We start from the raw sequence: 15,877 nt of genomic DNA on the forward strand, positions 1-15,877 counted from the left end.
TGTATTGTGAATAGCTTCTTCCAATGTGTAACTTGCCTTTTCATTTTGTTTAAGGAAGGACTCAATAAAAACAAAGGTTCTCATTTTTAGTCAAATTTACCTCTTTTCTAGTAAATGCCTTTCACTATCTTATTTAAGAAATTCTTCCTTGGCTGGGCATGGTGGCTCACGCCTGTAATCCTAGCACTCTGGGAGGGCAAAGCGGGCGGATTGCTCGAGGTCAGGAGTTCGAGACCAGCCTGAGCAAGAGCGAGACCCCGTCTCTACTATAAATAGAAAGACACTGATTGGCCAACTAACATATATAGAAAAAATTAGCCAGGCATGGTGGCACATGCCTGTAGTCTCAGCTACTCAGGAGGCTGAGGCAGGAGGACTGTTTGAGCCCAGGAGTTTGGGGTTGCTGTGAGCTAGGCTGATGCCAGGGTATTCACTCTAGCCTGGGCAACAAAGCAAAACTCTTTCTCAAAAAATAAAAAATAAAAAAAAAAGAAAGAAATTCTTCCTTATCTCAAGGTCTACAACATTTTCTATTAAGAATTTTAACATTTTGGTTTAGATAGGTAAGCTTTCAAAATACCCAGAGTTGGCTTTTTAAAAAATATATGGCTTGAGGTATAGATTCATTTAAATCTTTCTCCAAATGGATTTCGCCCAGTTCCATTTATTGAACAGTGGTCTATCTTCCCCAACTGAGGAGGCATGCATGCCCCTTCTGTCATGTACTAAGAGTTTCCCATGGGTCTGCTTCAGGACTCTAGCATGTTGGTCAATTTATCTATTCCTACAGCTAATGTCACATTATTTTTATTTCCATTGCCTCATAAGCCCTGAGGCCTTGTAAGACAGTCTTCTGGCTCTGCTCCTCTTTTTCAAAAGTGTCTTGGCTTTCTCTGGCCATTTGCTTTCCCATAAATTATCTTACTGAGTTTCATGAAAAATTCTCTTCTTATCTACAGATTAATTTTAAGAGGAACTGCCACCTTTCTGACATTAAGTCTTCCTATCCTCGGACCCTGTATATCTTTTCACTTATTTAGGTCTTCCTTCAATACATATTTTAATTTTACCTGTAAATCTTGCCTGCTTTTATTATTTCTAGGTACTTGATAGTCTTTGATATTATATACATGGTACCTTCTCATTAATTATATCTTCTCAAAGTTGTATGTCTACCTACTACCAACCACTCTTTGCTAAACTTTCCTATTATTTCTAATTATTTATGCATAAATTACTTTAGTTTTTTCATACAAACAATCACTTCTTCTAGCAACAACTCAATTATCATTTCCTATTCACAGGTTAGAAAACTGAGATACATGAAGAGTAAATATTGAAATCAGGATCTCAGATATTTGCACTCCCATGCTCACTACACATTACTAGGAATAGTCAAGAGGCAGAAACAACCTACACGCACACGAACAACAAATAGATAAAGAAAATGTGGTATGTACATAAAATGGAATGTTATTCAGGCATAAAAAAAGAAATCCTGTCATATCCTACATATTATACGACACAGATAAAAACTCTGAAGACATGCTAAGACTTCTGTAAGTCAGTTACAGAAGGACAAATGCTGCACCACTGCACTCATAGGAGGTACCGAAAGTAGTCAACCTTGTAGAAGAAAAGAGTGAATGGTGGTTGCCGGGGGTGGGAGGAAAGAAAAAAATGGGGAGTTGCTGTTCCCTGGGTACAGAGTTTCAGTCATACAAGATGAAAAGTTCTAGATAATCTGCTGTATAACATTGTGCTTTTAGTGAACAATATGGTACTGTATACTGAAAATTTTGTTAAGAGGGTAGATCTCATGTTATGTGTTTCTCACCACAATATGAAAAGAAAAATACAACGGTTAAATAAATTGCCCATAAAAATTGCTAGTAAAAGGTAGAACTGAAATGCAAATTCAGACAGTCTGAACTCTTAATTGCTATGTTGCACTTTTTGCTACCATGCAGATGGAAAACAATAGACAAATATAGAAATAGAATTTTATATTTCCTATTCATATATTGAAGAGTTTTAATTTTTTATACTTATATTGCAACAATAATGTTCACTAAGGCTACATATGAAATAATTTATTTGAAAATAATAGTTGAATATATTTCAATTCTTCATATTTACCAAACCTACTAAGTTTCTTATTTTTACATCTTACAGTTAAATCTTTTTCTAATTATCTTTCCTATTATTCTACTGTCATAAAATGTCATTTCTCTTTCAAAGTCAGGATTTTATAAATTAAATATTAGGCATTGTAACAGACATAACAAGTAACACTGAATTCCCAATGATAAAGAGACAAGTTGTTTAAGTTATACATACAGTTGTGAAATGATAATTCAAAATTTGAGGTATACTGATAAATTGTTTGAGACATTAGATTTAACTTTAATTAAAGAAAAAGTTTTAAAGAAACATCCTCCCATCCTTCCTTTTATAAATTAATGAGACATATAAAATATTTTCTAATACCAATATTTTTTCCATTTCAATTTTTCACTCTGACTTACGGCTTGGCAGACGCTGGCATTTCTGGTTTGGGTTATTCCTCCCACAAAGACCACACAGGTCAGGAAAATGTGAAAGCACAAGTTCACAAGCATGTGCCAGCTCTTGAGACTGATTCTAATCAAACTGTTTAAAAAAAAAAAAAAGGAAAATGTTAATATTCAGTCTAGTACACTTCAAGTAGGACATTACGATGTTCATTTACAAGTTAATTCCAACAGCATAAAATGCCAAATTTAAATGTTTTATATTTAAACATTTTATTTAACAAACATACACTATCAGACACACATATAAACATACACACAAAGAGGACTTGAGAAATTTCTTAACATTTAACATTATGCACTAAAAACCACAAGCCATTTATGGAATCATTGCACCCACTAAAGGCTAAACAAATTCTCCATAATAAGAAATATGTGGGCTTTTGTTACTTACCATGTCTTAAGACAACTGGATTATCTGCTTGGCTACCTAGAGATTTCTTCAATCTGACCCACTGGCATGAGTCTAAATATCCAATGCATTTCTTCCTGGCCTTTCATAATGTAATGTTGAAATCTTTCTTGTTTTATATATATCAAAATCTCCTTTTGTTTCTTAACTAAATGTCAAGAAATGCCATGTATGTCTAGCTTAAACTGGAAACATTCTAGTAAAACCTTTTATAAAGTGAATTTCTGCTTACCAAATCCTTTTAGTTCATTATTTCCTATAATAAAATAAAAGTTTCTGTAGCTTTTCCTCCAATTAACAAAAACCATATCTTGTGCATAAATGCCACAAACTTTCTTAAAAATGCCATCTATAAAACAAACAATATCATAATGGGTAAAATGTCATAAAATAAGAGTAATAACACAGTCTGATACCTAGAGACACCTCTATAGGTACCTCTAACAGGTAATGAACCTCCACCTTACCTCACTCTGTTGCTCCTGTGGCCAGCCCACAGGCTCCAACACAAATTTCCCATGTTCTTTTTCAGATACAAACCCAACAAACCGAATGGATGCCATAAAAGATGAATCTCACATACTAATTATTTATGTCTCTAATGGCATGAAATAAAGAAGGCTTGTATGTTTTCTAAGGTAACCATTCCTTGCTGCGGAAGGATGGCACAGTATGAAACTCAGTTTTATCCTAATTAAATGTGAAACGAAGTCCTCCAAATCAAATCACAGATCTAATTTGGTCAAGTTTTATATCTTACCTGTGATGGTATATGTAACTGACAACGACGGCTAATAGACACAAGAGGAGAATGATGGCAGTAGTATAAACCACAGGATGCAAGAGACTGGCCGCCTGGGTGTACAGTTCAGATCCTGTCAAGTCCTGAGTGGAACAAGAAAGAATCATTCTAGCAGCACTTTTCTGGACATTTAACTGCTGAGATTGTTTTAAGTGACTTAAACACATAGATAAACCAAAACTCTGGCCTTTGCATCTCATCATTTTATTCAAGAATTAATGTTGCATGCTATTTCCTCACATGTTACTTTGCTTTCCTAATTTCCACTGTGTTATCTGCTTGACATATTCTCATTCTATACTGGACCATCTAGTTTATAACTTGGAACACTGGCAATGCTATGAAGGTAATGGAGAGAGAACAGCAGCCCACATGTAGGTGATTCCGAAGGGGCAACCACAGACCTCATCCTTTCTAATGCTCTTCTAGCTCCGGCTAAATTTCTGGCTAAATTTACTAGCTGCTAAGACACGACAAAAGCAGCATCTCCAAGTCTACCAAACCTAAACAGACCTCTCTGACCATCGGTAGTTTCCAGTTCAACTTTAAGATCCACTAATACAAATGGACTAAACACTGTGTAAGGTGCTGGAGATAGGATGGTAAGCCAGGGTTCCTGCCCTAGAAGAGCTGAAAGTCACAGGAGAGAGAGATGCACATTCAGATCACAACAATATATTTGATGAAGACAAGCAAAGAACAGTTATGAGAGCAAAGAGGAAAAACCCTGGAAGAGCCCCATAATCAACAGACAATAATAGCAAGTCACTTACAGAACATTTACCATAATCCATGCATTGACTGTGTCAAACACTTTACATAGAGTAATGCTATGAGCCCATTTTATAGCTCGAAAAGCTGAGGCACAGATAAGTTAAGTGCATGAGGACTAGATCCAAAGGAGCCTGGCTGTTGAGTCTCTGCTCTCAAACATGAAGTGGACACTGCCTCTCTAAAATGCAAACAGTGGACATCTTAATGTTACCTTCCTTTTCCAAGGACCAAAGCAGGCTGGGAAGACACCTCCACCCTGGCTGGCCACCATGCCATGAAACTGAGGATGTGGGAGTCAAAGCTGCAGGTTTGCCAAATCCCTTCACTAAATTCACTTTCTGCACTGACTCTTACAGCTAAAAAGTGACAGCTGGAGGTGGAAGGAGTCCACAGTGGATGTATCTCCAATCAAGAAGCTCTTGAGATAGTATTTGAAACAAGAAAAGCTAGATAGACAAAAGAAGCGAACAGGTGAAACCAGACAAGGAAATAGTAGATGGCCTCAACAGAGCAGGGAGGGAAGGGGCAAGTTTTCCCAGGGAAGAACTGGAAGCTGACACTATATTTTAAGTAACTATGGATCTGAAAAGATCCCATCAGGACACCTTAACAAATGCTGAACAGTCATTGACAAAAATCGCAATAAATGAGAAGCTGGAGATGGAACAAAACAAACTGAATTTCAACTAGAATATTCCACTACACTTTGATGAGCCTCAAACTTGTAAGTCATCGGTTTACTTGGCAAATGTTAACTGGGGGCCTCCACGGCCAGGTGTGGAGCCAAGCCCCAGACACACAGGGACAGAGCACGGTCCGTACCTTCATAGGGCTCACAGTCTGGAAACTAAGCACGTGACAGGGAAAATACAGGAGAAGAGCCAATCAAGACCAATTCTGAGCAACCTGCCTTTGTGAGAGGCCCACAATACTAGTCTCTGGTACATGGCCTCAAGCTATTCGCATCCTGTTAAAAGTCCATAATACCGGTGGGAAAATTCAAAGTATGTTGGGGCAATGAAAACCAGTGAGACACTAATAAGAACAGACACGTTTGCCCTTGATTTCTACGAGAAGCTTCTATTCCAGTGTAGAATTAATAATTGAGGATAAACTTTCAATACCGAGGATTTAGCCTTTAGATTTCTTTCGTGCACTGCCTGCTGCAGATTACTGTAGGAAACGTTCAATAACACGATGCCACGTACTAGCTACGCGATATACTTCACTATGAAAAAGAGACCACGCCCATCACCTCGAGGGGTCTGGAGGAAGGGCAGAAGGAAGAGGTGTAAAAGTGCCTCCCACAGCCCTTGGCAGAGAGTAACAAAACATGGGAGCTTGCATATCAACTAATAAGACATCAGACTAAGTGCCAATTTAGTCCCCAAAATGTACTGTATGTAATATTCAAGTTTAAAAGAAATCAGTATTTTTCAAAGGCCAAACAAATGTGACACAGAATGAGGAAGAAAGTGGATGTTGAAAGAGAGGGCAACAATCCTCAAACTGCCACGCAATGACTGGGGAGAGGCATGAGCACCTGTCATGCCCACACAGGACCCTGCTTCCATGGAGGCATTCTTTGTTCCTCAAGATTTTTTTTTAATTGATAAATAATAATTGTGCATAGTTATGGGGCATATGTGATATTTTGAAACACACATGCAGTGTGATGACCAAACCAGGGTAATTAGGATATCCATCACCTCAGACATTGATTGTTTCTCTGTGTTGAGAACATCCTAAATGTTCTCTTCTAGCTATTTTGAAACACACCATAAATTGTTAAGTATAGTCACCTACTATGCTATCAAGCACTAGAACTCACTCCTTCTGTCTAACTGTATTTTGCACCCATTAACCAAACTCTCTTCATTCCCCTCACCACCCCTTCCCTTCCCGGCCTCAAGTAACCACCATTCTACTCTCTACCCGATGAGGTTCACTGTTAGCTCCCACATACGAATGAGAAGACACATTTGTCTTTCTGTGCCTGGCTTATTTCACTTAACATATTGTCCTCCAGACTCATCCATGTTGCAGCAAATGACAAGATTTCTTTTTTTTTTAATGGCTGAAAAATAATCCATTTCATATAATACACATATATAATACACATATATACATATAATATACATATTACATATATAATATATATATATTACATTTTCTTTGTCCATTCGTCTGTTGACGGCTACTTAGGAACAATTCTATAGCTTGGCTATAGAATAATAATGAATTCATTTTCATAATGAACACAATAATGAACACATATTCATAATAATGAACAGTGCTGCAATAAACTTGGGTGTGTAGATATGTCTTTGACAGAACTGATTTTATTTCCTTTAGATACATACCCAGCAGTGAGACTGCTGGATCACGTGGTCGTTCTATTTTTAGTTTTCTGAGGAATCTCCCATACTGCTTTCCATAAATGTCTATATTAACGTACACTGCCACCAACAGCGTATGAGAGCTTCCCTTTCTCTACATCCCCACCAGCATGTTATTTTTTGCTTTTTAAATAATAGCCATTTTAACTGGGGTGAGATGATATCTCATTGTGGCTTTGATTTGCCTTTTCTTGATGATTAGTGATGTTGAGCATTCTTTTATATATTCGTTGGTTTGTATATCTTCTTTTGAGAAGTGTCTATTCAGATCATTTGCCCATTTTTTAAATCAAATTACTTGTTTTCTTGATGTTACAGTTTTTGTTATGGTTTTGATGTTTAGTTCCTTATATATTCTGGTTATTAATCCCACAGGGGTATTTTTGACCTGCCCACATGCAAAGAGAACCCCTGTTGAAAAACTGACCTAGAAAAAGATATAAAAGACTAGACAGTAAATATTTTAGGCTCTGCAGGCCAAAAGACAAATTGAGACTACTATGCAAGTACTTATTAACCATTTAAAATATAACTACTTAAAAATTTTAAAGCCATTCTTAGCTTTTCTACCTTAAAAAAAAAAAAAAAAGACCACTAGAGCTGGCTAGATTGAGCAATATAAGAGAATATAAGACTATTTAAGACAATTGAGAACTTTAAGATATTAGGATAGTGAAAAAATTAAGATCAACAATGAGAGAAATAAAGCAGAAATCTGAATCAACTTATTTACAATTACAGTAGTAAACAAATACAAGCTTTATGATAATATTACTAAACTCACTGCACAAAAATGGTAGTATGAGACAACTGTAGAAAAAGTAAATAGCAAAAGCCTCTGCCCTCTGGCACTTACAGGACTACACGAAGTGGCGATCTTAGTTACCCTTCTATGTGATACAAAGTTATTTCATTAACACCCTTCTATGTGTTAATGAAATAACTAAGCTAGGAAGTGAAAAATAAAGTTCTACACATATGTTAACTGCACCAATGTAGAGAAAATTAGAACATCTGAAAAGTTTGTTGGAAATCACAAAGATAATCATTATTAAGATCTCTAATAAACGGAAGAATATTTCTTCAAACTGTTTACCTGATAGACAGAGATTCATATATTTATAAGGGTTACTTCAAGCCTGAGAATTACTAAACATAAAATCAGTGGAAGTTTTCAATAATTCATTATCATCATTTCAATATAAGAATAATTAAAGCCAATAATTACATAAATTCACTGGGATCTGAACAATGCAAGGAAATCCAAACAGACTATGACTTCTATGTTGCTTTTTTCCCCACTAAGGAACAAAGAAGAATAATCTAAAGATTTTGTTCCCCTTACCTCACACCATACACAAAAATCAATTCCAGTCACATTGTGGACCTAAATGTGAAAAGTAATATATATTAAATCTTCTAAAAGAAAACAAAGGAGAAGATCTTTATAATCTTTGGGTAGGCAAAGATTTCTTAAACAGGATATAAAAAGTACTAACTTAAAAAAAAAAAAAACTAAGAAATTAGACTTCAGAAAAATTAAGGAATTCTGTTCCTAAAAAGGCAACATTAAGAGGAAAAGGAAAAAGGCACAGAGCAGGAGAAGATATCTGTAACACATAAATCCAACAAAGAGCTCCTATTCACAACCCACATCAAGAATTCTCATACATCTGTACGAAAACAACAGACAACCAAATTAAAAATAGGCAAGACTTGAGCAGGAACTTCACAAAAGGGGATAGATACCAAAACCACCAAGAAAATAAAGAAGTTCTCAACATCAACAGTCACCTGAGAAATGCAAATTAAAACTACAATAATATAACACAATACTACTACCAGAAGACTAAAATTAAAGACTGACAATACCAAGGACTGGCAAAGATGTGGAGCTACTGGAACTCTCATTACTGGTGTGTCTGTAAACCAACATATCCACCTTGGTCAACCATGTGACATTAGCTAGTAAAGCTAAACATATGGACAGCTTACAAGCCAGCAATTGCACTCCTGAGTGCACATGTCCATCATAAAGCAGTACAGGAGTATTCACAGCAGCTTATTCTTTTTTTTTTTTTTTTTTTTTGAGACAGAGTCTCGCTTTGTTGTCCAGGCTAGAGTGAGTGCTGTGGTGTCAGGCTAGCTCACAGCAACCTCAAACTCCTGGGCTCAAGCGATCCTTCTGCCTCAGCCTCCCGAGTAGCTTGGACTACAGGCATGCACCACCATGCCCGGCTAATTTTTTTTATATACATATTGGCTGGCCAATTAATTTCTTTCTATTTATAGTAGAGACGGGGTCTCGCTCTTGCTCAGGCTGGTTTTGAACTCCTGACCTTGAGCAATCCGCCCGCCTCGGCCTCCCAGAGAGCTAGGATTACAGGCGTGAGCCACCACGCCCGGCCTAGCAGCTTATTCTTGATAGCCAAAACCTGGAAACCAAAATGTTCATCAATACGAAAATGAAGAAACTTTGGTATAGTCATACAATGGACTATTACACAGCAATGGAAAAGAACGAACTGCTGCTACATGCAAAAACAAAGATAACTCTCACCAATGAAATGCTAGGAAAGAAACCAGACACAAAACAGTACATATTGAACAATTCTAATTATATAAAGTATAAGAACAGGCAAAACTTATTTATGGTGACAGACATCAGAAGAGGGGATAGCTCTTAAGATGGTAGTAGGAACTGACTAGCAAGAAACGCAGGAGTTCTACCGAGCTCTCTAGTACAAATCTTGATCTTGACAATGGCTAAAGTGTATATTCCTATATAAAAATATCATCAAGCCATACACTGAATATTTGTGCACTTTGTTCCATATCTCACTTTAATAAAAAAGAAAAAAGAATTGGTCCCTTTGATTATCAATTCCACTTTGGCGAATTTATCCTGCAAATACCTTATTATATGTGCAAAATGACACTGAACAAGCAAACTATTAGAAACAAACACAATAGAGAAATATCTAAATAAATTATGGTAGGGACACAAAATAGTATTCAGAAAGAAAAAAGAATAAGGAAGCTCTTTAATATTGATACGAGAAGATTTCAGAAATGAAATTTAGCAGAGTGATTAAGAATAGGACTGCCTGAATTCAAATCCCAACTGCAAAACCAGCTTTGTGGACATGGCCTTTAACCAATCTATGCCTCAGTTTCCACATCTGTAAAGTAGGGGTGATGATAATAGTATTCATGAGATTATTACAAGGACCAAATAAGTTAAACATGTAAAGACATCAGAAAAGTGCCCAACATATAAGGGCTTAATAAAGATTAGCCATCACCACCCCACCACCATCATCTTCTTTTAGACACATCATCATTGTCATCATCATCATCTTAGCTAAGATATATTATTCCACAGAAAAAAACATGGTTTAAGAACAATATATATATATACTGTTCTTATAATAACAATATATATAGCATGCAACTTCTGTGCAAAAATGGGAGAAAATAAAACTATATATTCCTTCTGTTTCAAAATACACAAAGTCCCTTCAACAATATTGCAAGAAACTAACAGTAGTTACCTACAACTGTGATGGCAGAGAGGGCTAAGAATTCAAGCTTACACTGAACATTAATGTGGAGAAATAATTATAACATTTGATCCACATGAATATAGTACCTATTTAAAAATCACTTAAACAACAATATTGCTAGCATTCATGTTCAATTATAGAGTAAACTGAAGTTTGCCTTTGTTCAGCATGTTTTATATAAACAAATTTAAAAGCATCATTAGAAAAAGAAACCAGTGAGTGCTCTCTAGTTTCATATTTCTAAGTGTATACAACAAAAGGGAATCAAGGTAGAAATTATTTTATCTTAACTACTACTGATTAACTACTACTGATTACTACATAGCACGAACCTAATCATTACCCTACTTTCTGTTCAGCTGTGTTTGCTTTTTCCTACTGACACCAGCTCCTCTAACTCTTCATGCCCCAAGTCGCTATTTTTGATTGTATCATTCATGCAAACCTTATTTGTTTAACTTTTTTCTCTTGTTCCCTTATATATAATTGATTGTAGCAGGATATATACTGAACCAAACTATGGCATTTATTCCAGATTTATGAACACATATATTCTTTATGTCTATTTGTTTTTTAATACAAAATTATTTAAAACCACATAGAAAAAAGTTTTATGGACTATATCCCAAGATAGGAATTTAAACTTGCTACAAAAAATGACATATTAAGATGGTATTCAAGAAAAATAAAATTTTATTTATTGTTTAAAAATTAATATAAGAAAAAATATGTGATTTCCAATCTTTAAAAGATGTTTCTTCTACCTTAGACATAACTTAAGAGTGGCTATGATTTCATTAACTTTGTCTTCATGTCAATTTGCAACTCTAACTCCCATATATTGTCAACAATGTCAGATACATTTCACTTTGCTGCCTCTAGGTGGCACAGTTACATTTAAGAAAAGGAAAAGAGTATTCTTTGGAAATAAAAAAATTTTTACTACCGTATTTTAGCTTTAAAGAATTGTGTTATTACATTTCTTAAATGATTAAAAGTATGAAAGATAAAAGAATAGCTTATTTCTCCCAGAAAAGGATTATAGTAATTTAAATAGTTCAGAAGAATAGCTAGGAAATTCAAAAAAATGCTTTAAACTAGTGTTAGATTAAATAAAAATAAGTTTCACATGGTATAGTATCATAGTGAAGCTTATAAAAATTTTGTGTTTCATTTATTTTGCACACCTTTTTCTAGTTAACTTTTCTATAAAGTTTATACAATGTTGTATCTATTATTTCTCTTTTAGTACATCAGAGTTTCACATAATTTTATACTTAAAACCTGAATAAGAACACTTTTAAACTGAAAGGGAAAATGCCTCACATTTTAATTAATGCTTTATGCTTTAATTTAAAAGGTGAATACAAAATAACAAAATGTGAACTTACAGAAACCATACCCAGACTTACAGAAATCAAGACACCTTTCATTTATGAAGAGAATCAAAAACTATCAACACTAATGTTAAGCCCAAAAGGATAAAATCTTATACAAGCACAGCTCAGTCTAACTAGTGAAGCATCTACCCACTGTCAGCTGGGATGAATAACATATATATTCAAGTATATTGCTTGCAGTTATATAAAATGCTTAATGATGTCATTGAAAAGATAATCCTTTTTCTCTATGAATCTGCTCAGTCTCTGCCTGTGTGACCAGTGTACTGGGAAAGATACAGGAAATACAGAAGCAAAGAAAATCAAAAAAGAGTTGAGGAAAATTTATTATAAATCAGGCTTGCTTTAAGATCATGTCTAATGGTAAACACTATTCTGTTTTTTTAAGAAAAGAAAAATTCACAAAATGTAAAATATATCATGTTTCAAGATTAGTATTTTGACAAAATATTGTCTAGATAACAGGTTTACAGCTGGAATCAGAAACAGAAGCATAGAAGTCCTCACACGGAGGTTAACCTCAAACCATTTCTAGGAAATGTCTTTTAGACTAATCAGTAATTCCTTTCACTACACTCTAAATGTACTCCATGATGTCAGTATCTTATAATAATTATAATGTAAAGTAACAACTAGTATGGTTAATTTCATAATTATCTGCTCAGGAGTCATATTCACTTAAATATCTCATTCATAAAAAAGACCTGTTCCTGTACATTAATAACTAGCTATTTTACCAAAAAGATTACAGGTTGAGTATCCCTAATCCAAAAATCCAAAATCCAAAATACTCCAAAATCCAAAACTTTCAGAATGCTGACATGACACTCAAGGGAAATGCTCCTTAGAGTATTTCAGATTCCAGATTTTCAGATTAGGAATGATGAACCAGTAAGAATAATAACAAATATTCCAAAATCCAAAAAAATCCAAAATTTGAAACACTTCTGATCCCAAGCATTTCAGATAAGGGATACTCAACCTGTAATAGGTGTTAACAATGGGAAGTAACAGAAACAACATCAGATCGACTGGCATTACAATTGGAAAGATATTCTTTGTGTCAACACTGTCACCTGCATTGACAAAACTGAAATTATCACCATTAATTTTAAATTCAAATAGAGTCTAATAATGATGACACGGAGTGGGAAATGGTCCTAGATGGTAAAGGAGGAAAATCACTATTTTCACTATTTATCCATGAGAAAATAAATCACTCTTTCTGGGTGGACAGAATTTGACTAAATAAACCCAAGATCTCTCTAAGTTTTAAGGTCAAAGGATTGATTCACTTATAAGGTTGAGTGAAATTTTCTATACAAAATTCTATCTCATACATTTCACTTGGTGGTAACTCAATTTCCCTTTATAATCAGAAATACACCAAACATCACCTCTTACATAATTAAAGGGAGTGCATTACGTTAAAAAATTTTTTTAAATAAGTCTTCATTTGAGCTTAAGTACACATTGGGAAAAATTGGAATACTTATGTTTATGCATTAAGTTAACAACTGGCATACCATTAACACAGCGTAGTTACTAAGGGAATAGCACTGAATTGTAGTGATATTTTCATCTGAGTAGAGTATATGGCACCCATCTGACTTCCAGCCTCCTTGTCCATTCAGCAAATCAAAATCCCACTGGGCTGCAACAGCATCTGCTCCGTGCGCGATTCGACGCAGTGTCACATTAACTGGGATGTGGTGGGTATCTACGTTCATGCCATCTGGAAAAATGGGAAATAAAAATATTTCCGAAACAAACTTCATAAACAATTTAAACGTCAGTTTATACACTAATGGGTAGTCTGTAAGATCTTTTTTCGCTAGTGACTCGTTAAAAAGAGAAAGAACAAAACTAAGCATTTTTAGGAACAGTCCAGTACAAAGCCACATTGTCCAGGGACTGGAGGGTAACAGGTGCCACAAACACAAACCTATTTTGGTGAGAATCACGGGAGTAACCACTGTACGCCGCTTTCCATCATCAGCCAAGTTTGTTGAATTTCCAGTGGCTGGAAAAAGCTTTCCATTGCGGAATGCGATGAGCTGAAGCTTATAGACAGAGTCATCGGTTGGCCTGACTTCTCTTTTTTGCTTTGGTGAGAAAAGGGAAGGAGGAAGCTGAATAGAAGCCTCCACAATAGTATTCTGAAAATACACATATAAAAAGGAATAAAAAAAAAAAAGGTTGCTGTATTAGTAGGTAGAAACCAGAAAGAAAAAAAAAAATCAGATAGTTACAAAAGTTTTCTAATTACATGTTGAATATATTTTTAAAAATTGTATGCATAAAATTTCATAGTTAAAAACATTATCAGCTAAGTGAAATGTCAGAGCACCACATAGCAACATAGATCGAAAGTAGAAAACAGAAATCCAAACTCTACTTCAAAGAGTTAAGCAAGTAAACAAGGAGATTATTTCTAATTACAAAGTTAATTTTCCCTTGACAGCATATATTGCTGAAGTGGATAGCATTAAACAGATCAAGGATCTTAGTGATCACCCCGTATCAATTTTACAATGTCAAAATATGGTAAATAAGCACAAATGTAGCATAACACAAATGTAAGTATAATTAATTTGGGCTCATGGAACTTTAAGGTGATTTATGATGAATTTAAATAATCAAACAACAAAAGAATAAAATTATACAAACATAATAGAAGTTTAGATTCAAGCAAACTCTTAGCAGAAGTTTCCTTGAGAACAAGTAACATTTAGAAAAACATAATAACGAACAAGAACAACTGAAAATGCTGACGGATCACTGAATGTTTTTCAGATATCTTTCCTGGGGATTTTTAAATTGTAAATTATTCAGCATGCAATAAAAAAAATTCGATACACCAAGGAAGCAAACAATTAACAATCTTTAAAAAAATTCCTTATCTTTAGAATTTATTACAAATTCTTTCTCTTGGCCACCAACCTCTCTCCTTCCAACTAAGTGTTCATTTTGTCAACAGAATTTCCTCTTAAGAAACAAATCTGATCACGTTATTGCAGGTTAAATAATACCATGGTTCTTCAATTTCTATACAATACTATCCCACTATCCTAAATACACATATAATTTGACTTAAATTTATTTCTCAGATCATCTCTCAACACTCCTGTACTACAACTTATAACACATCCACACTAAGCTTATCAATTTTTGAGTTCTCCTATGTTTTTCCTATGTCATTGTGCACACTGCACGGGACAGACTCCCTACCTGAAATGCTCCACTATTCTTTTGTCTGGCAGACTATAAGAACTCGTGCAATGGAAAAAATGGATAAGAATAAGAAAGGCCACCAGGCAAGAGCCAGACATTACACAGAGTCCTTAAAATAGGGCTTTTGCGGACAATTAATGACATCTCCTCAGTATATTGCTTTTCCAGTCTAGTTGCTCCTTCTTCTGACTCACACAGCACTCTGCACACAACTGTGCTACAAAGAACACTCGCAGCCTCATGGTATAACTCACTTGTCTGCTCCTCTAACTAGAGTGTGAGGATTTGGGGGTACAGACAATCTCATTCACTGCTTGAAACCACTATGTTCATGGTTCCTGACATTTGTATTTGATAACACCTCACTGCTTACGAAATTAACAAATTCTGTATGGCATGTTTATTTTTTATTGATTTAAGAAAATCATTTAAGCAAATGATTAACTTTAGAATTATTTAACTGCTGTGCTTAGAACAATGTTGGAACATAAGTAGATACCCATAAATATCTTCTCAATGTCAACATTTTAGAAGTTTGAATATTACTTTTAAATTAAAGATGCCAAGAAAATATTTAGTAGAAATATTTTACCTAAGAAAATACATATAAAGGGTTTCTGCTATTTTCACAAATATAACATTATGTGAAGGGTTTTTATAAATTCATTCACTAATCTAGTAAATTTCTATTAAGTACATAAATTTCTCATAAGTACC

General features: G+C 34.7%; 1 protein-coding gene across 2 annotated transcripts in view; it reads right to left on the reverse strand.

Annotated features, from left to right (window-relative positions):
• ADGRA3 (adhesion G protein-coupled receptor A3) overlaps positions 1-15,877 on the reverse strand; it is a 116,018-nt gene that overhangs the window by 11,728 nt on the left and 88,413 nt on the right. For both annotated transcript variants that reach the window (XM_012737488.2, XM_012737487.2), the window contains exons 13-16: positions 13,872-14,085; positions 13,453-13,661; positions 3,746-3,870; positions 2,529-2,652 (exon numbers count right to left, since the gene is read on the reverse strand). In XM_012737488.2, coding sequence (XP_012592942.1) covers positions 2,529-2,652; positions 3,746-3,870; positions 13,453-13,661; positions 13,872-14,085 — 672 coding nt within the window. The remainder of the gene's footprint in view (positions 1-2,528; positions 2,653-3,745; positions 3,871-13,452; positions 13,662-13,871; positions 14,086-15,877) is intronic.

The sequence above is a fragment of the Microcebus murinus genome, chromosome 3, assembly GCF_040939455.1.
Source record: "Microcebus murinus isolate Inina chromosome 3, M.murinus_Inina_mat1.0, whole genome shotgun sequence".
Lineage (NCBI taxonomy): Eukaryota > Metazoa > Chordata > Mammalia > Primates > Cheirogaleidae > Microcebus > Microcebus murinus.